Source organism: Salmo salar, chromosome 01 (assembly GCF_965601325.2).
Source record: "Salmo salar chromosome 01, fSalSal1, whole genome shotgun sequence".
NCBI lineage: Eukaryota > Metazoa > Chordata > Actinopteri > Salmoniformes > Salmonidae > Salmo > Salmo salar.
Window position 1 is genome coordinate 96,325,378 of NC_138291.1, and position 22,950 is coordinate 96,348,327.

General features: G+C 43.0%; 1 protein-coding gene across 1 annotated transcript in view; it reads right to left on the minus strand.

The window, feature by feature from the left end:
* Window positions 1-22,950, minus strand: part of LOC123744734 (protein TANC2) — a 222,151-nt gene that overhangs the window by 12,936 nt on the left and 186,265 nt on the right. The window contains exon 4 of the mRNA XM_045724545.2: window positions 1,616-1,693. Within this exon, the coding sequence (XP_045580501.1) occupies window positions 1,616-1,693 (78 nt within the window). The remainder of the gene's footprint in view (window positions 1-1,615; window positions 1,694-22,950) is intronic.

Genomic DNA, 22,950 nt, shown 5'->3' on the forward strand with positions numbered 1-22,950 from the left:
AACAATAGAAAGGAGATGATCGTGGACTTCAGGAAACAGTAGAGTGAGCACCCCCCCCCCCCCCCCCCCATCCATGTCGACAGGACAGTAGTGGAGAAGGTGGAAAGTTTTAAGTTCCACGGCGTACACAGAAATTGTCCACCCACACAGTCAGCGTGGTGAAGAAGGCACAACCTTCAACCTCAGGAGGCTGAAGAAATTTGACTTGTCACCTAAAACCCTCACAAACTTTTACATTTGCACATTCGAGAGCATCCTGATAGGCTGTATCACCTCCTGGTATTCCAACTGCACTGCCTTCAACCGCAAGGCTCTCCAGAGGGTAGTGCAGTCTGCACAACACATCACCGGTGGCAAACTACCTGGCCTCCAGGACACCTACAGCACCCGATGTCACAGGAAGGCCAAAAAGATCATCAAGGACAACAACCACCGGAGCCACTGCCTGTTCACCCCGCTATCATCCAGAAGGCGAGGTCAGTACAGGTGCATCAAAGCTGGGACCGAGAGACAGCTTCTATCTCAAGGCCATCAGACTGTTAAACAGCCATCACTAACATAGAGAGGCTGCTGCCAACATACAGACCCAAATCACTGGCCACTTTAATATATGGATTTAATAATGGTATCACTAGTCACTTCAAATAATGCCACTTTAATAATGTTTACATATCCTACATTACTCATCTCATATGTATATACTGTATTTCATACCATCTACTGCATCTTGCCTATGCCACACGGCAATCGTGCATCCATATATTGATATGTACATATTCTTATTCATTCCATTTACATTTGTGTGTATTAGGTAGTTGTTGTGAATTTGTTAGATTACTTGTTAGATATTACGGCACTGTTGGGACTGGAAGCACAAGTATTTCGCTCCACTCACATTAACATCTGCTAACTATGTGTATGTGGCAAATAACATTTGATTTGATGTTTTATTGTTGACAGACACAATTGACTAACATTTTGTTTCTCTTCCTGCCCAGTGTATACTTCCAGGGAGAACAGACTCAGACAAAATTACAGGAACATAAACATTCATAGTGTTCTCTCTCCACAAAATTACAACATCACTTCTTCTCCAGTTATTAAATCCTCTGCTATTAAGTGATATAAAATACAGCCCTTTAAACAGCCTCTAGCCCTCTCTGTTGCTCCAGGGGAGAGAGTAGAGAGAGGGGCAGGAAAATAGTATGAGCATGAATCAAAAAATTCAGAAGGAAAAAATAAGAGATGGATATAAAAATAAGAAATACGGGGAAATGGGATAAAGGAGAGACAGAGAGACAGAGAGCAAGAAAGCAAGGGAGAGCGAGACAGAGAGAGAGCGAGAGAGAGACAGAGACAGACAGAGAGAGCGAGAGACAAAGAGAGAGACAGAGACAGACAGAGAGAGAGAGAGAGAGACAGAGAGAGACACAGAGAGACACAGAGAGAGAGAGACACAGAGAGAGAGAGAGACACAGAGAGAGAGAGAGACAGAGAGACAGAGAGAGAGACAGAGACAGCGACAGATAGATAAAGAGACGGAGAGACAGCGACAGAGGAAGAGGGGGTTTGGTCCACAGAGTAGTGTAACACACCCAGTAGTGTAACTACCTACTTTGACCGGTGTGGCTCAGGTGGGGGTGGTTCTCTAGATTGGGCGAACGGGGGTCTGCCAGGTCCTCATTCCCTCCATCTGCAGATGAGGAGTGAGAGAAAGAAAGAAAGAAAGAAAGAAAGAAAGAAAGAAAGAAAGAAAGAAAGAAAGAAAGAAAGAAAGAAAGAAAGAAAGAAAGAAAGAAAGAAAGAAAGAAAGAAAGAAAGAAAGAAAGAAAGAAAGAAAGAAAGAAATTGAGTGAGCGTGGGGATGCCAGGAAGAGGAAAGAGAGTGAGAATGCCAGGAAGAGGAAAGAGAGTGAGGATGGCAGAAATAGGAGAGAGTGAGGATGCCAGGAAGAGGAGAGAGTGAGGATGCCAAGAAGAGGAAAGAGAGTGAGGATGGCAGAAATAGGAGAGAGTGAGGATGCCAGGAAGAGGAGAGAGTGAGGATGCCAGGAAGAGGAAAGAGAGTGAGGATGGCAGAAATAGGAGAGAGTGAGGATGCCAGGAAGAGGAGAGAGTGAGGATGCCAAGAAGAGGAGAGAGTGAGGATGCCAAGAAGAGGAGAGAGTGAGGATGCCAGGAAGAGGAGAGAGAGTGAGGATGCCAGGAAGAGGAGAGAGAGTGAGGATGCCAGGAAGAGGAGAGAGTGAGGATGCCAGGAAGAGGAGAGAGAGTGAGTGCGGGCATGCGGGTGGCGTTCCAGCAGGTAGGTCACCTCATCCTCCACCAACCAGGACTGGGACCTCAGGAGGCTGCTGACAACACAGCCCCTCCACACCCCTCCTCCAGGGTCCTAGAGAGTCCCGCACACTGGCAAAGTGGACCCAATTGTTCTTGTTCATTGTGGTCTGCTGGGATGTAGACCAGAGACACCAACCAGGCCCTTGTCCAGAGCCCAGGGCCAGCCCCTGAGAGGACAGCCTACAGCAGAACTGTTACAATTCTGAGAGGACTGTTGATCCACAGAGCTAGTCCCTGTGGATAAGTGGGACACTTGTGAGGGTAGGACTGGTGGTACAGTACAGTACAGTTTACTGACAGAGCTACAGCCGGGTTAGCCAATGATATGAGGATCAATACAGTGGGCCCAGACAACTGAGAGATTCGCTCAGGGATGGATTTTCAGGGACAGATTGATCACAGTGGATGGAGCAGGGCTTGGTTAGGGGGTTGATGCAATGGCCAGCCAGCTTTGCCTCCACTACAGTCTGTTTGACGAGGCCAGCCCCTCTCTAATGCACAGTAATCAACAGTAGAGCCATACAACTAAGGCTGCGGCCCAAACGGCACCTTATTTCCTATAAATTGCACTACTGTTGACCAGAGCCCTATGAGCTTGAGCTGTGGTCAAAAGTATTGCACGAAATAGGGAATAGGGTGCCATGTGGGAAGCAGCCTAAAACTACAAGGGACTTAGTGGCATATCATGATTCATTCTGAAATCACACATCCCACTCAAATTAAGCCAACCCATTTATAAACAAGCTGTTGTTTGAAAGTTATCTAAGCCAATGGATTTCTCTGTCTGTAGTACTCAGCTTGCCACTAACGTACAAAGCGGTGTGGGTCTTTATTGCAAAGGGTCGTGTAATCTGGCCATGACGGATACACCACGTTTCCATCAACGGGTCCTGTGTGTGTGTGTGTGTGTGTGTGTGTGTGTGTGTGTGTGTGTGTGTGTGTGTGTGTGTATTCTCCCAAACAAACACTTGTGTATATGTTCTGATCATCAACCCACAATAAACAGACTGGACATCAGTACACAATCTGCTGTCTGTTGTGCCCATTCAAGGTAGACTCGGCTGCTGATGGAAAGATCCAGCTTGTAGACAGACCAATAGCATTACCCAGAGGGCCTGAGCGTTAGTGTGACAACTGGGGCACACCCCCTCACCACTTTGACAAAGGTCTATTCTGTTCTCTTTGAAACAACCCAATGACAAACAGGCTACGCAGTGGAGCTGAAAGCATCACATGGTGAAACTCAAATGTTATATACTTGAACAAAAAATAGCTATACTACAATGCATCACGATGAAATCACATCAAATCAATAGAGTGAAATCCGTCACTACACAACACTAATCCCTCAACTGACAGTGCAGACCAGAGGAGGCTGGTGGGAGGAGCTATAGGAGGACTGGCTCATTGTAAAAGCTGGAATGGAATTAATGGAACGGTATCAAACAGATCAAACATATGGAAACCATATTTTACCCCATTCCATTTTATTCCATTCCAGACATTACAATGAGCCCATCCTCCTATAGTTCCTCCCACCAGCCTCCAATGGTGCAGACAAATGTCACACTATCTGACCTAAGACAATGCGCCTAGAGATTAAAGTTAGCTGCAATGTGAACAGCCAGACTGTGAGTGGGTTGTGAACAGAGCTACTGTATGTAGCTAGTACAGTAGAGAGAGGTCATGTTGTACTGTATTATCCAGCCTGACAGACCAAAGACAATGCTGTCAGCTCTTACGTAATGTTACTTTGAGAATGGACCTGAGTGCTGAGCCAGCTGGAATAGCTGCTCCCACCAGGCACACACACACACACACACACACACACACACACACACACAGAGACAGAGAGAGACAGAGACAGAGAGAGACAGAGACAGAGACAGAGAGAGAGAGAGAGAGAGAGAAAGGAAGGAAGGAAGGAAGGGCTGACAGAGACAGGTAAGGGGAAAGAGTTGAGCCAGCAGTTTTACCAACTCAGATCTGTTAAGGCTTTAATGCAATTTAGACAAATCCTTGATGGAATCTCAGCTTAAGTTCTGTTTCTAGCTACAGTACATGTTTCTAGCCTAAGTCCCCTGAGCAAACATTCAAATTAATGGAGTATTCCAATTTGTAAAGCAGCCGATGCCTCATGTTTTCAATTAAAGAGGAAAAGAAAAGGGCCTCCCAAGTGGCGCAGTGGTCTAAGGCGTGACTACAGACCCGGATTTCATCCCAGGCTGTGTCACAGCCGGCCGTGACCGGGAGACCCATGAGGCGACGCACAATTGGCCAAGTAGCCAATTGGCCAAGGGTCAAGGGTCGTGTTTCGGAGGACGCATGGCTCTCAACCTTCGCCTCTCCAGAGTCCGTATGGGATTTGCAGCGATGGGACAAAACTGTAACTACCAACTGGATATGATGAAACTGTGGAAAAAAAGGGGTAAAAGTACAACAACAAAAAAAGAGTAAAAGAGAAGAGTACACCGAAACAATGTAGACTACAATACGGTTTCCTTTGTTTCCATGTTGTCATATTCTGCTGAGCTTGTGGCTACAATAATGTAATGTCATTCATTTGAGCTTCTGCTTCCCTTCTCTCCCCCTGAGCCCTCCCATGTCTGACCTGTATTCCACTAGATAGTCTACAGTAATGAACAGACAACACAGCACCAAGGCGAAACATAGTTGGAATTAATTGAATCATACACTTTGGGTGCTGCAGCATAGTAGAAACAGCATACTGCACTATACACAGCCTGGTTAACAAAAACAGTTAAAATGCTACAAAATGATGAACAAAAACCTAAACCATTATCAAGGGCAAATCCACAGTAACCGAATTACGCCAAGACGATTTTTCACATTAAAGTCAAATAAAAAAACATTGATTTAAAAGTTTAACCAACCATACAACTCTATGAACAATGACTTTTTTCAAGAATTTACATAGTAAATAAATAAAAAATGGAATTAACTGGAAAAACTGTGAAGATGCAAAGTTTGGTAACAGAATTACAGTAAAATCTCCCTCAGTTTTATTCTGCTACCGTACTTTGTCCTGCACAGTTCTTCCTGTAAATGTGTTTTTGTCAAATGTTCAGTGGAAATTGTTAAAAGTAGTCCTTGTACATAATGGTTTGTTAAATTTTGAAATCAGTGGTTTTACCATGGAATTGCCCTCAGACCATTCTGCTGATCCCGCTAATGGCTTCCTTGTACACTCATCCTTCTCTCTGAGCATGAATGAATGTATGTAACTGTGAGACAGGGTGGCTGTGAGACAGGGAGGCTGTGAGACAGGGTGGCAGGGAGGGTATGGGGCAGGGAGGCTGTGAGACAGGGTGGCTGTGGGGCTTGGAGGCTATGGGGCAGGGAGGCTGTGAGACAGGGTGGCTGTGGGGCAGGGAGGCTATGGGGCAGGGAGGCTGTGAGGCAGGGTGGCTGTGGGACAGGGAGGTTGTGGGGCAGGGAGGCTATGAGACAGGGAGGCTGTGAGGCAGGGTGGCTGTGAGACGGAGACTGTGAGGCAGGGTGGCTGTGAGGCAGGGAGGCTGTGAGACAGGGAGGCTGTGAGACAGGGAGGCTGTGAGACAGGGAGGCTGTGAGACAGTGAGGCTGTGGGGCAGGGTGGCTGTGGGGCAGGGTGGCTGTGGGGCAGGGTGGCTATGGGGCAGGGTGGCTGTGAGACAGGGAGGCTGTGAGACAGGGAGGCTGTGAGACAGGGAGGCTGTGAGACAGGGAGGCTGTGAGACTGGGTGGCTGTGAGACAGGGAGGCTGTGAGACTGGGTGGCTGTGAGGCAGGGTGGCTGTGAGGCAGGGAGGCTGTGAGACTGGGAGGCTGTGAGACTGGGTGGCTGTACTGTACAATTATTCAGACAGGGCCAGGGCCAAAGCGATGAATGGTGACGCATGAGAGGGGCTGATCTGCGTCAAGCGCTGGCCACCAGCTCTACCACTCTACAGGGTCCTGGAAGGAGGTGTTAGTGGAACAGGAAGTACAGAGGGAGGGTGAGAGAGAAGAGAGAGAAAGGGATGAGATAGCATGAGAGAGGAGAAAAATAGGAGAGAGGAAAGAGGGAGGGGAGACGAGAGAGACATCCAGAAAAGAGCAGTTAAATTATACAACCACCTAAAAGGAAGCGATTCTCAAACCTTTCATAACAAATCCCTCACCTACAGAGAGATGAACCTGGAGAAGAGTTCCCTCAGCCAGCTGGTACTGCAACACAGTTAGACTCAACCAAATCATCAGAAAACTAAAAGATAATTACTGGACACATTGGAAAGAATTAACAAAAAAACAGAGCAAACTGGACTGCTATTAGGCCCTAAACAGTGAGTACACAGTGACTGACCCAAACTTAAGGAAAGTTTTAACTATGTACAGACTCAGTGAGCAATGCTATTGAGAGAAGCCGCCGTTGGCAGACCTGGCTCTAAAGAGAAGACAGGCTATGTGCACCATATTAGAGACACATTATCCCTCAGATTACACAGAACCACAATCTTGATAAACTCCCATATCTATTGGGTGAAATACCACAGTGTGCCATCACAGCAGCAATATTTGTGACCTGTTGCCCAAGATAAGGGCAACCAGTGATGAACAAACACCATTGTAAATTGAGTCTGTAATACCAACATGTTTCAAGCAGACCACCATAGTACCTGTGCCCAAGAACACTAAGGTAACCTGCCCAAATGACTACCGACCGGTAGCAATCACGTCTGTAGCCATGAAGTGCTTTGAAAGGCTGGTAATGGCTCACATTAACACCATTATCCCAGAAACCCTAGACCCACTCCAATTTGCATACCGCTCAAACAGCTCCACAGAAGATGCAATCTCTACTGCACTCCACACTGCCCTTTCCCACCTGGACAAAAGGAACACCTATGTGAGAATGCTATTCATTGACTACAGCTCAGTTCAACACCATAGTGCCCTCAAAGCTCATCTCTAAGCTAAGGATCCTGGGACAAAACACCTCCCTCTGCAACTGGATCCTGGACTTCCTGATGGGCCGGCCCCAGGTGGTAAGGGTAGGTAACAACACATCTGCCACGCTGATCCTCAACACTGGAGCCCCTCAGGGGTGCATGCTCAGTCCCCTCCTGTACTCCCTGTTCACCCACGACTGCATGGTCAGGCACGACTCCAACACCATCATTAAGTTTACAGATGACACAACAGTGGTAGGCCTGATCACTGACAACGACGAGAAAGTCTATAGGGAGGAGGTCAGAGACCTGGCCAGGTGGTGCCATAATAACAACCTATATCCCTCAACATGATCAAGACAAAGGAGATGATTGTGGACTACAGGAAAAGGAGGACCGAGCATGCCCCCATTCTCATCGACGAGGCTATAGTGGAGCAGGTTGAGAGCTTCAAGTTCCTTGGTGTGCACATCACCAACAAACTAGAATGGTCCAAACACACCAAGACAGTTGTGAAGAGGGCACGAAAGAGCCTATTCCCCCTCAGGAAAGTAAAAAGATTTGGCATGGGTCCTCAGATCCTCAAAAGGTTCTACAGATGCACCATCGAGAGCATCCTGACTGGTTGCATCACTGCCTGGTACGGCAACTGCTCAGCCTCCAACTGCAAATCAAATCAAAGTTTATTTGTCACGTGCGCCAAATATAACAGGTGTAGGTAGAACTTACAGTGAAATGCTTACTTACAGGCTCTAACCAATAGCGTAAAAAAGGTATTAGGTGAACAATAGGTAAGTAAAGAAATAAAACAACAGTAAAAAGACAGGCTATATACAGTAGCAAGGCTATAAAAGTAGCGAGGCTACATACAAACACCGGTTAGTCGGGCTGATTGAGGTAGTATGTACATGTAGATATGGTTAAAGTGACTATGCATATATGATGAACAGAGAGTAGCAGTAGCGTAAAAGAGGGGTTGGCAGGTGGTGGGTGGCGGGACACAATGGAGATAGCCCAGTTAGCCAATGTGCGGGAGCAGTGGTTGGTCGGCCCAATTGAGATAGTATATGCATGAATTTATAGTTAAAGTGACTATGCACAAGGCACTACAGAGGGTAGTGCGTGCGGCCCAGTACATCACTGGAGCTCAGCTGCCTGCCATCCAGGACCTCTATACCAGGCGGTGTCAGAGTGAGGCCCAAAGAATTGTCAAAGACTCCAGCCACCCCAGTCATAGACTATTCTCTCTGCTACCATATGGCAAGTGGTAACGTAACGGAGTGCCAAGTCTAGGACCAAAAGGCTTCTCAACAGCTTTTACCCCCAAGCCATAAGACTCCTGAACAGCTAATCAAATGGCTACCCAGACTATGCATTGTGCCCCACCCCTAACCCCCCCCCCTTCCACCAACCCCTATTTTAAGCTGCTGCTACTCTCTGTTTATCATCTATGCATAGTCACTTTAACTAATCCTACATGTCCATATTACCTCAAATAGCCCGACTAACTGGTGCTCCCGCACATTGTCTCTATACCGGTACCTGTATATAGCATCACTACTGTTATTTTTTACTGTGTTTTATATTTCTTTACTTATCTATTGTTTGCCTAATATTGTTTACTTAAAAACTGCACTGTTGGTTAAGGGCTTGAAAGTAAGCATTTCACTGTTATATTCGGCGCACGTGACAAATAGACTTTGATTTGATTTGAAAATACAACCGATATTTATGTTTATTTATTTTCGCTTTTGTACTTCAACTATTTTCACATTGTTGCACTGTACATAGCCAATAATACGATATTTAAAATGTTTATATTATTTTAAAACTTTTGTGAGCGGGGGCCTACCGAGTGGTGCAGCAGTCTACGGCACTGGATCACAATGCTTGAGGCATCACTACAGACCCGGATTCGATCCCGGGCTGTGTCACAGCCGGCCACAACCGGGAGACCCATGAGGCGGCGCACAATTGGCCCACAGTCGTCCGGGTTAAGGGAGGGTTTGGCCAGCTGGGATGTCCTTGTCCCATCTCACTCTAGCGACTCCTGTGGCAAGCTGGGCGCATGCACGCTGACACGGTCACCAGGTGTATAGTGTTTCATCTGACACATTGGAGTGGCTGGCTTCCGGGTTAAGTGTGTCAAGAAGCAGTGCGGCTTGGAAGGGTTCTGTTTCAGAGGACGCATGGCTCTCGACCTTCACCTCTCCCGAATCCGTACGGGAGTTGCAGCAATGGGACAAGACTGTAACTACCAATTGGATATCACAAAATTGGGGGTAAAAGTTGACAAAATAAAAAATAATTGTGAGTGTTATGTTTACTGTTAATTTCTGTTAATTTCTCTTTATTTCCATTTTTATTTCCGTTTTGTTTATTGTCTATTCCACTTGCTCTGGCAAGGTAAACATACATTTCCCATGCCAATAAAGCCCTTTGAAATGAATTTAGAGAGAGATGAGACGAGAGAGAGATGAGAGACGAGAGAAAGATATAAATACTTTTTTTAAAGAGCTGTTAAATTCCACAACCACCTAAAAGGAAGAGATGCCCACACATTTCACCACAAAGCCCTCACCTACCTACAAAGAGATGAACCTAGAGAAGAGTCCCCTCAGATAGCTGGTTTTGAGGCTCTTTTCACAAACACAAGCAGACCCCACAGAGCCCCAGGCCAGCAACACAATTAGACTCAACCAAATTATGAGAAAACACAAAGATAACTATTTGACACACTGGAAAGAATCAACCAAAAAACAGAGCAATCTGGAATATGATCTGGCCCTTAACCTCTTGACGTTCGCCTAGGATAGGGGGCGCCACAGCGCATTTTGAAAAAAATTAGTGCCCATTTTAAACGGCCTACTACTCAAACTCAGAAGCTAGGATATGCATATAATTAATACTTGTGGATAGAAAACACCCTAAAGTTTCTAAAACTGTTTGAATGGTGTCTGTGAGTATAACAGAACTCATATGGCAGTCAAAACCCCGAGACAGATCGAAACAGGAAGTGGAATTCTGAATTGCGAACTCAACTTCATCACGTTGCCTATTAATCACACCGTGAGCTATGGTTCATTGAGCACTTCCTATTGCTTCCACTAGATGTCCCCAGTCTTTACAAAGTGGTTTGAGTCTCCTACTGTGAAAACTGAATGAATGAGACGCTGTGGAACGTGGTCACACGGAGAGGGCCATCACCATTATGACGCCGGCGGCCCTGGCTTCCCTCCCCTTTTCGAAACGTTTTGAAAGACAATGCAATCATCCTCCTTGAATCTTATTGGCTCTCTTGTTGAAAAACGCCCTGAAGATTTATGTTATACAACGTTTGACATGTTTGAACCAACCTAAATGGGAAAAAAATGCATTTTCTCGAAATGGCTGTCCCGCGGCCGACGGAGCATTTGGATCAGCCTTCAGACGCGCTAACAAGAACAAGCTCTTGGAACATAAAGGAGTAATTTTTTCGAACGAAAATACATTTGTTGTGGACCTGGGATTCCTGGAAGTGCTTTCTGATGAAGACAACCAAAGGTAAGGGATTATTGACAATAGTATACAAGACTAGATGTGATATGCGATTGTTCCAAAATGGCGCTGACCTGTAACGTTAGCCTATTTTTCAGAGTATCGCATCCCCTTTCATCGCAAAGTATGATTACCCAGTAAAGTTAATTTTAAATCTGGCATTAAAGGTGCTTTCAAGAGATATTTATCTATAAATCTTAGAATGACAATATTATATTTTTAAAATGTTTTCGAATAGTAATTTAGTAAATTGTAGCTCTGTTTCATCGGATGCATTTGAGGGAAAATAGTTAGTCAACGTTACGCACCGATGTAAAATGCTGTTTTTATATATAAATATGAACTTTATCGAACAAAAGAATGCATGTATTGTGTAACATGATGTCCTAGGTGTGTCATCTGATGAAGATTGTGAAAGGTTAGTGCTGCATTTAGCTGTTTTTTGGTTATTTGTGATGCATGTGGTTGGTCGGAAAATGGCTATGTGGCTACTTTTACGATATACTCCTCTAACATAATCTAATGTTTTGCTTTTGCTGTAAAGCCTTTTTGAAATCGGACAACGTGGTTCGATTCAGGAGAGGTGTATCTATAAAACGATATAATTTGGAGAAAAAAATTTAAAAAGAAAATTATTAAATTTTGTTATGCTAATGGCGATATGATTTTAGGCCGCACAGGGGTTAACAGAGAGTAGACAGTGGAAGAATACCTGACCACTTAACTGAGAAAACTGGAATGATATTCGGCCCTCAACAGAGAGTACACAGTGGCAGAATACCTGACCACTGTGACTGACCCAAAATTAACCTGTTGGGGCTCGGGGGCAGTATTGAGAAATTTTGAAAGAAATATGTGCCCATTTTTAACTGCCTCCTACACCAACTCAGAAGCTAGGATATGCATATTATTAACACATTCGGATAGAAAACACTCTGAATTTTCTAAAACAGTTTGAATGGTGTCTGTAAGTATAACAAAACTCATATTGCAGGCAAAAACCTGTGAAAAATAGATCAAAAAAAAATGTGTGACTGTACTATTTAGTGTCATTGTTTTATAGATACCATAGTGAGAAAGGATTCATTTCGCATCTCCTACGGCTTCCACTAGATGTCAACGATCTTTATAAAGTTGTTTGAAGCGTCTATGATGAACAGAGACCGGATGGCAAGGAAGAGAAGTTGACCTCCCTGGGATGTCGTCACTTCATTATTGGCTGCACCTGCGCAATCATGTGATGCGATACATTTTTCAAAGACGTTTTTCAAGACACAGGAGAGGTCGGGTTGAAACATTACTGATGTTTCACGTTAAAAATGGCTCTAAAGATTGATGCTAAACAACGTTTGACATGTTTGAACAATGTAAATAGATTATTTTTTTTACTTTTCGCCGTGACTCCCCCCCCCCCCCCCCGCTACTTTTTAGTAGCCTACCGAAGCGCTAACAACATGGAACAACTTGGAGTTATTTGGACATCAATTATGAACTTTGTTGAAAGAAACCACATTTGCAGTGGACCTGGGATGCGTGGAATTGCCAATGGATGAAGAGAATCAAAGGTAAGGGAATATTGACAATAGTAATTTTGATATTACATGGGTACAAGATGGTGCTAACCTGTATAGCCTAGCCTATTGTTCTTAGCACAGCACCCGGTTTATTGCAAATTGTGATTTCCCAGTAAAGTTATTTTGAAATCTGGCATTGCAGTAGCATTTACGAAATGTTAAACTATGAATATTTGAATGACAATAATATAATTTACCAATGTTATCGAATAGTAATTTTGTGATTTGTAACGTTGTTCACCGGAAGCATTTGAGAGAAAAAAAAAATCTGATTTTCACCGCTTCGGTAAAATGCTGTTTTTGGATATAAATATGAACTTGATGGAACAAAAAATGCATGTATTGTGTAACATAATGTCTTAGGAGTGTCATCTGAGGAAGATTGTCAAAGGTTGGTGCATAATTCTAGCTGGTTATCCGCTTATGGTGACGCCTGTCTTTGAATTGACAAAACATTACACACAGCTATTTTCAATGTACTCTCCTAACATAACCTAACTTTATGCTTTCGCCGTAAAGCCTCTTTGAAATCGGACAATGTGGTTGGATTTAGGAGATGTTTATCTTTCAAATTGTGAGAAATAGTTGATTGTTTGAGAAATTGAAATTATTAGATTCTTGCAGTTTTTGAATTTCCCGCCCTGGTCTCTTGACAATGAATCCCGATATCGGGATAAGATCCCCAACAGGTTTTAAGAAAAGCATTGACTCAGTGAGCATAGCCTTAATATTGAGAAATGTCTATATTCTTTTAAAACTTTTGTGAGTGTAATGTTTACTGTTAATTTCTGATTGTTTATTTCCATTTTGTTTACTGTCTATTCCACTTGCTTTGGCAATGTAAACATATGTTTCCCATGCCAATAAAGCCCTTTGAATAAAGAGAGAGGGGCATCCCTCCCACACTATGAACCTCTGAGGCAGTATTGAGTGGGTGGGCTTTGCCAGAAAGACACACAACCAATCAGCAACCTGAGGTACTAGGGTATTATATAATACAAAGACACTCAAGTGACTGCCTACTGGCTAGGCTTGGGCGGTATACCATATATATCCTATACCTGGGTATTTGGAAAAAGCCACGGAATGGCTTTTCGATACCGTCAATACCTTCAAATCTATTTACTATACGTTTTTCAATAAATGTAAATATTTCTAGCTACTTTAAGTAAATACCTGCAGTCAACTTGTGCAATACATTAGGAGATAAAGCAAATTGCGTTCTTCATTTCACTGGTCACATTAATGTACATTATGAAGCTTACCATAGTTCCCAAGAGCAGTTGATTCAGTCACGTGTTTGTTTGTAAATAGCACAATGGCTGAAAGAGGGAGCAGGTGAGTCCAGCTGTTGATTTGGTTTAACTTGCTAGTTATCTCAGTAAGTGGCTGAATTAATAAGGAGACGGGGCATCACATTGTGTTATCTATCTGCCGTGTTTGAGAAGTCAAAGCGCTATAGATGACTTATCTGTACAGCTACCACTGCTGCTATTTTGACTTCCTTGTGTTTATTTTTTTATCCTTTCCTTCTTGGCCCCTCAGTCTGGTCTCACCCCCCTCTTCTCCCCCCCCCCTCTTCTCCCAGCAGAGCAGGCAGACCTGTTGCCCTAGCAACTTTACACAGACAGAGCATGTACACATGCTGCTCCAGAGCCAGTACTGTTCTTCCTTCAGACAAACATGCGTCGAAACTTTGCTCATTTGCACAATATCTCACATTTGCTTGTAAATGTCCAAACTCACCAAAAATGACATTCGGTAGCTCCCACCTTATATGTATAACTTCATGAGCTGGGTTACCTGTCTTTGCAATGACTTTGTTGTTTGCGCTCGTAAGACTATTTAATTAACTAGCAGCCTTTATTGAAAAAATGTAATTTAGTTAGCAGTATGTTAATAGACACCCAATGGGCTGAGAGAGAGAGAGAGAGAGACATGGTTCTATTGATCAGGCCCATGGAGAACTGCCTTTTTTAGACCCCATATCTACACATCAAGAAGCAGCACTAAACCAACGGAGCAGAACTGTGTAAAGACAACATCTCTCATCAAGAAGCAGCACCAAACCAACTGACCAGAACAGTGTAAAGACAACATCTCTCCGGTACTTGCATTCCCCCCTTTTCCATTTCTCTCTCTACCTCCATAATAATAATGACAGTGAATGTTATTTATAAAGTGCATTTCTGGCACTCAAGGCGAGCTACCATCATACAAATCACTATCATCACCCTCACTCTCTTCAACTCCTTGTCTGTCTTCCCCTTCTCTCCCTCCCCCTGTCTCCCTCCCCCTGTCTACCTCCCCCTGTCTCCCTCCCCCTGTCTCCCTCCCCGTCTCCCTCTGCCTCTCTCTTCCCCCTGTCTCCCTCCCCCCTCTGTCTCCCTCTGCCTCTCTCTTCCCTCTGTCTTCCTCTGCCTCTCTCTTCCCTCTGTCTCCCTCTGCCTCTCTCTTCCTCCCCCTGTTTCTCCCAGCACAGTGATAGCGTACAGTCACCTCTGCCTCTCTCTGACCTCCAGTGTACTGTAGGAGATGTGAGTCCCCTGCTATGGAGCCATATGTCTGTCTCTACTGATCACTGCACCAACTATACCAGGGAAATACATGCCAAAAGGTCCTGATTCTGACATAAACAAAGCATTTCTAGAGGAAGACTAAGAGCCTGTCCAAAATGGCACATTATTCCCTTTAAATAGCCCTATAAGCCCTGGTCAGAAGTAGTGCACTTTAGGGAATAGGGTTCCATTTGGGACGCAGCGGAGCATTTCAGTGCAGTGCAATCAATAATAAACCATGTGAGTCATCCATGGATGTACACAGACGGCATTTAAATGGACATGGTTTCTAAACAGGAGAATCAAGGATGAGCATTAGGTTAATGAGGGCAACAACAGTATGTTTCGTTACATCAAAGTGTCATAGCGATAAATAGCCCTAACAACAACAGTACAATAATAGTACAAAGACCACACGAACAACATAGCTTTGGAGAAGAAAATAAACTCCATCCGAGAGGAGAGACATCATTTGATATCAGATATGAAAGGTGTCATTGGGTGTTCTTTATTCCAATCTGAGTGCAGAGTTTTCAAACAGCAGGGGGCAACCATTAGTCCAGAGAGAAGAGACACAGGAGAAGAAAGAAATAGGGATGGGAGGGAGGGAAGGAATGCAAGACAGAGAGAGAGAGAGAGAGAGAGAGAGGATACTTTATGGAACACAATCACTATCTCATCCTGGAATATCCAAGGCCTGAGGTCATCTGCCTTTGGCCTAAAGAGCAGGAACCTTGACTTCACCAAAGAAATCGGAAATACAGACATTGTTATCCTACAAGAAACATGGTATAGAGGAGATGGACCCACTGGTTGCCCTCTAGGTTACGGAGAGCTGGTAGTCCCATCCACCAAACTACCAGGTGTGAAACAGGGAAGGGACTCAGGGGGTATGCTAATTTGGTACAGAGCAGACCTAGCTCATCCTATTAAATTAATCAAAACAGTAACATTTTACATTTGGCTAGAAATTCAAAATGAAATGATCTCAACAGAGAAAAATATCCTCCTGTGTGCTCCTTATATACCCCCACTAGAATCCCCATACTTTAATGATGACAGTTTCTAAATCCTGGAGGGGGAAATCAATCCGTTCCAGGCCCAGGGACATGTACTAGTCTGTGGCGGCTTAAATGCCAGAACTGGACAAGAACCTGACACCCTCAGCACACAAGGGGACAAATACCTGCCAGGGGGCGACAGCATTCCCTGCCCCATTTTCCCCCCTAGGCACAACTACGACAACATAATCAACAAAAACGGGTCACAACTGCTGCAGCACTGTTGCACCCTGGGTATGCACATAGTCAATAGTAGGCTTTGAGGGGACTCCTATATTAGGTACACCTATAGCTCATCTCTTGGCAGTAGTACTGTAGACTACTTTATCACTGTCATGACGTTGCCCTCTTTGGGTACAGCGAGCACCATCCCCCTCTCTATACCCCTTTCACCAGGCTCTGTAAGAGAGGTCATACATTCCTATGAGGAGATCCTCCTCATGGCCACAGTATAGAGAGAGAGTGAGTTTTCATAGAGAAAACAAAGGAATTTCTTCCACCTCACAGAACTGGAGAACCGGACGACATTTATGTTCTGGAGAAGGTATAAAAGATCGGTGAAGAATCCAGCTACGAACTGGTCCGTTTGGTACAATTTTGTGAAACTCATGAGACAATACTGTCACATTACCATAACACTGTTTATATAATAGCCTCAGTTATGAGGATTATATCTAATTGTTGTATAAAATGAATGAATAAGGATGAAGCTATTTGTGAAATTGTGTAATGTGATTTTGGACTGTTTAATTGATAAATATGTCTTCAGTTTTAATGATGCCAAAGTCACGACATCACTGACCTCAACCCAGAGTCTCAGAGCGTTCCCAGTCAGCCCACTGACAACCCTATCAGATCACAGCAAAACCACAGTCTACTTGAACAGAGCAATGCTCAATCATGAGGCATCAAAGACAAAGGAACTGAATAATATGAAGAAATGCTATAGATGGGAGGAAAGTATTGTGGAAACCTACCAAAAAACAATTAGGCAACAACAAATTCAATCCCTTTTAGACAACTTCCTGGACAAAAAGTTCCACTGTAACTGTAAACTTGGCAGTAGAAAACCTAAACAGTATATTTGACCTCTCAGCTTCCCTATCAAATCTAAACATTTCAAACAGAATTCCAAAGAACATTAACAACAATGACAAATGGTTTGATGAAGAATGCAAAAACCTAAGAAACAAATTCAGAAAACTATCCAACCAAAAATATAGAAACCCAGAAAACCTGAGCCTTAGCCTTCACTATGGTGAATCACTAAAACAATACAGAAATACACTACGGAAAAAGAAGGAACAGCACGTCAGAAATCAGCCTATTGTAATTGAAGAACCAATATACATTAACCACTTTTGGGAAATTTGGAAAACACTAAACAAACAACAAAGAGTTATCCATCCAAATCAGAGATGTATGGGAAACCACTACTAAAATCTTTTTGGACCTATTACAAAGAACAAACTGCAAAAACATATACATGATCAAATACAAATCTTGGAATCAACTATTAAAGACTACCAGAATCCACTGGATTCTCCAATTACATTGAAGGAGCTACAGGACAAAATACAACCCTCCAACCCAAAAAAGGCCTGTGGTGTTGATGGTATCCTCAATTAAATTATAAAATATACAGACCACAAAATTCCAATTGGCTATACTTAAACTTTTTAACATCATCCTTAGCTCTGGCATCTTCCCCAATATTTGGAACCAAGGACTGATCAGCCCAATCCAACAAAGGTGGATACAAATTTGACCTCAATAACTACTGTGGGATATGCGTCAACAGCAACCTTGGGAAAATCCTCTGCATTATCATTAACAGCAGACTAGTTAATTTCCTCAGTGAAAACAATGTACTGAGCAAATGTCAAATTGGCTTTTTACCAAATAACCGAGGAGACTTTCTCCATGCAGACACACTGTTAGAGTTTGGGTGTGGCAGTTTTTTTGTGGCCATTTTGTTTGTTTTGGCACTGTTCAACACCCTGCATTATCACATTTATGCATGCAAACACTCACTTACACTACTGACTACATGCACCATTGTTAATTGTATTTACTTTACTTCAGTTAATAAATATATTTTGTTATTCTTTATCTCCACGTTGTCTCACTTTTTGTTACGGGCTTCGAGCCGGTTCGTGACAAGTGGGGGCTCGTCCGGGATCATAAGATTGGTTCCTAGACATTTTGGCGTATAGCACTTTGTTGCATTATGAAGGACTAATACTAGCGTAATTTGGCTTACTAGTATGTGTGTTGTGTTTGGGAGAAGATGTGGAGTTAATGTTAAACTCTGTAGGTGCTTTGTTTTGCATCTTTTGTTACAGCTTGTTTGAGTTGTAATGTTTGGTGCCCAGTACTGGTTGCCTTTGTTTGTTTGGTTGGTAAACTTGCCACTGCGGTGGATAGTTCGTTGTGTGCTGCGTTGGAGAAAGTACATTAGTTAGTTTCCAGGCCCCTGCCCAGGTTGGAGACTCTTGCTCTACTCGCAGTTGGGTCATCGGTCCGAGGAGGTGAGTACAATCGGCTGTGTACCTCAGTGGGAGATTTGGGTAGGGTGGTGACACTAGCTACCTGGAGTTATAGATTTTTTCCTCTGTTAGGCTTAGCGACGTGTTTCACTTTGGAATACGTTGGGCATGGTTATTTTGTTTGTTATTTTTGTGTGGTGTCTGTGGACTGAGCAGTTGTCACGGGGGCAGTATTTAAACGGCCGGATAAAAAAACGTACCTGATTTAATCTGGTTATTACTACTGCCCAGAAACTAGAATATGCATATAATTATTGGCTTTGGATAGAAAACACCCTAAAGTTTCTAAAACTGTTTGAATGGTGTCTGTGAGTATAACAGAACTCATATGGCAGGCAAAAACCTGAGAAGATTCTGTACAGGAAGTACCCTCTCTGACCATTCCTTGGGCTTCCTGGCTCTGTTTATTGAAAATTTAGGATCTTTGCTGTAACGTGACACTTCCTACGGCTCCCATAGGCTCTCAGAACCCGGGAAAAAGCTGAATGATGTAATTCCAGCCGCTGGCTGAAAAACTTTAGCGCCTTGGGTAAGTGGTCTATCAGAGGACCATCAGACTGAGGCTCATGCACGAGGGGATCCCATGTTTTTATTTTCTCTCTCTTTGAACGTAAACACGCTTTCCCGGTCGGAATATTATCGCTTTTTTACGAGAAAAATTGCATAAAAATTGATTTTAAACAGCGGTTGACATGCTTCGAAGTACGGTAATGGAATATTTAGAATTTTTTTGTCACGAAACGCGTCGTGCGCGTCACCCTTCTTTACACTTCGGATAGTGTCTTGAACGCACGAACAAAACAGAGGATATTCGAACATAACTATGGATTATTTTGAACCAAACCAACATTTGTTATTGAAGTAGAAGTCCTGGGAGTGCATTCTGACGAAGAACAGCAAAGGTAATAACATTTTTCTTATAGTAAATCTGACTTTGGTGAGGGCTAAACTTGGTGGGTGTCTAAATAGCTAGCCCTGTGATGCCGGGCTATCTACTTAGAATATTGAAAAATGTGCTTTCACCGAAGAGCTATTTTAAAATCGGACATAGCGAGTGCATAGAGGAGTTCTGTATCTAATAATTCTTAAAATAATTGTTATGTTTTTTGTGAACGTTTATCGTGAGTAATTTAGTAAATTCACCGGAAGTTTGCTACTTCTGAACGTCACATGCTAATGTAAAAAGCTGGTTTTTGATATAAATATGTACTTGATTGAACAAAACATGCATGTATTGTATAACATAATGTCCTAGGTGTGTCATCTGATGAAGATCATCAAAGGTCTAGTGCTGCATTTAGCTGTGGTTTGGGTTTATGTGACATTATATGCTAGCTTGAAAAATGGGTGTCTGATTATTTCTGGCTGGGTACTCTGCTGACATAATCTAATGTTTTGCTTTCGTTGTAAAGCCTTTTTGATATCGGACAGTGTGGTTAGATTAACGAGAGTCTTGTCTTTAAAATGGTGTAAAATAGTCATATGTTTGAGAAATTGAAGTAATAGCATTTTCTAAGGTATTTGAATAACGCGCCACAGGATTCCACTGGCTGTTACGTAGGTGGGACGATTTCGTCCCACTGGCCCTAGAGAAGTTATAGCCCTTTTTTCCTCTGTTTGGCTTGGCGACGTGTTTCACTTTGGAATACGTTGGGCATGGTTATTTTGTTTGTTATTTTTGTGTGGTTGTCTGTGGACTGAGCAGTTGTCACGGGGGGCACATCCGTGGCTTGGTGGAATCTTCCAACGTGCTGGGTGGTTTATTTCCTTGCCAGCGGGCTACAGTGCGTAATTACCCACCGCAAATCCGCACGAAGACTAGGGTTGAGTTACTGTAGGTTTTGGGGAAGCTCCATATATATATATCGCATCTCTCTTCTGTGATGCCCAGTGTGATTGTCATTTCTCTGGTTGTGGTCTGGTATGGTCAGCAGAGGGGAAAACATTTTTCTTTCTTTTTTTTTTTCTTGTGACTATGGTGTCTTATGTAGACGAGTTCATTTGCATTCCATCAGAGGAACTGTTAGAATTATGTACTAAAGAACAGCTGTTGAAAGTTGCTGAACACTACAAGGTTGAAATTAGTGATAAACGGCAAAAAATCTATTAGGTTGATATTGAAGGCCAATCTGATGGAGAGTGGTATTCTTGAAGTTACCACTGGGGCAGCCTCTGCTGAGGACTCGCCGTTTTGCCCCGTAATGTTACAATGACCACTCAATTGGTTAGTCCTAGTAGTCTTCTTTTTGAACAGCGAGAAAGAACTGCTTCTGTTACAGCTAGAGCATGATCGTGTAAAGTATGAAAAGGAATTGGCATTTAAACAGGAAATGGAGCGTGCTAAAATCAAGCTGCAACAAGAGCGGCTAGAGCTGGTTAGGGAAGGAAATCTCTCAGGGGAGAGTTTGCTCTGGGAAGGTGACCCAGATTTACCTAGGGGTCGTTCCTCTTTTGGTCGTGCCCCGGACACATTTGATATTGTTGAGAACTTACGGTTGTTGCCTCAGTTTAATGAAAAGGACCCTGAGATATTCTTTTCGTTGTTTGAGCATGTTGCTGACGCCAGGAATTGGCCTGATTCTGACCGCACTTTAATGTTGCAGTGTGTGCTGACTGGTATAGCGCAGGAAGCATATTCAGCCTCTTAGTGTAGCTGACAGTGTCAGTTATGATAAGGTTAAAATGGCTGTGTTACAGATTTACGACTTGGTTCCTGAGGCTTACCGCCAACGATTTAGAACTTTAAAAAGGGATGATAAGCAGACTCATATTGAGTTTGCTTGAGAATTATCTTCAGTTTAATCGCTGGTGTTCCGCCTCTGCAGTTATGACTTTCCAAGGGCTGTATGATCGGATTATGTTAGAGCAATTTAACTTTTTAGTGGACAGGGAGCAGTATTTGGAAGATTCAGAGGAATGACCGGTGCCCAAATTAAACTGCCTGCTACTCGGGCCCAGAAGGTAGGAAATGCATATTATTATTAGATTTGGATAGGAAACACTCTGAAGTTTCTAAAACTGTTTGAATGATGTCTGTGAGTATAAAATAAGTCATATGGCTGGCAAAAACCTGAGAAAAATCCAACCAAGAAGTGTGGAAATCTGAGGTTTGTAGTTTTTCAAGTGATTGCCTATACAGTATACAGTGACTTAGGGTTCATTTTGCACTTCCTAAGGCTTCCACTAGATGTCAACAGTCTTTACAACGTTGTTTCATGCTTCTACTGTGAATAGGGAGAGAATAAGAGCTCCTGGAAGTAGATGAGTGAGAAAATGACATGAGCTCAGTGGCGCACCCTCCCGTGAGAGTCAGCTGTGTTCCTTTTCTTTTTTGAAGACAAAGGAATCGTCCGGTTGGAATATTATGGAAGATTTATGATAAAAACATCCTAGAGATTGATTCTATACATCGTTTGACATTCTATACATTGTCTGTAATATAACTTTTTTGGCTTTTCGTCTGAAATTAACTGCGCGAGCACATTGTATTTGGAGTACTCTACCAAACGCCGCGAACAAAAATGAGGTATTTGGACATATATATGGACTTTATCGAAACAAATGAACATTTATTGGGGAACTGGGATTCCTGGGAGTGCATTCCGACGAAGATCATCAAAGGTAAGTGAATATTTATAATGTTTATTTCTGAGATTTGTTGACTCCACAAAATGGCGGGTTTGGTTTCGTCTCTGAGCGCTGTACTCAGATTATTGCAAAGTGTGCTTTCGCTGTAAAGTTTTTCTGAATTCTGACACAGCGGTTCCATTAAGCAGAAGTGTATCTATAATTCTTTGAATAACAGTTTAATATTTTATCAACGTTTATGATGAATATTTCTGTAAATTGATGTGCTCATTCACCGGAAGTTTTGGGAGGCAAAATATTTCTGAACATTACACGCCAATGTAAAATGGGGTTTTTGGATATAAATATAAAATTTATCGAGCAAAACATACATGTATTGTGTAACATGAAGTCCTATGAGTGCCATCGGATGAAAATCAAAGGTTAGTGATTCATTTTAGCTGTATTTCTGGTTTTCGTGACGCCTTTCCTTGCTTGGAAAATGGCTGTGTGGTTTTTCTTGTCTCGGCGCTGTCCTAACATAATCTAATGCTATGTTTTCGCTGTAAAGCCTTTTTGAAATCGGACAATGTGATTGGATTAACGAGAAGTTCATCTTTAAAATGGTGTAAAATAGTTGTATGTTTGAGAAAGTTGAATTATGAGATTTTTGTTGTTTTGAATTTGGCGCCCTGCTATTTCACTGGCTGTTAAATAGTGTGTCCCGTGGGTGGGACGCTAGCGTCCCACATTTCCCAGAGGTTAAGGACACAATCCCTGATCGAATAGCCATGTACATGAACGAACGAAAAGTAAACACTGTCGCTGAAGCTG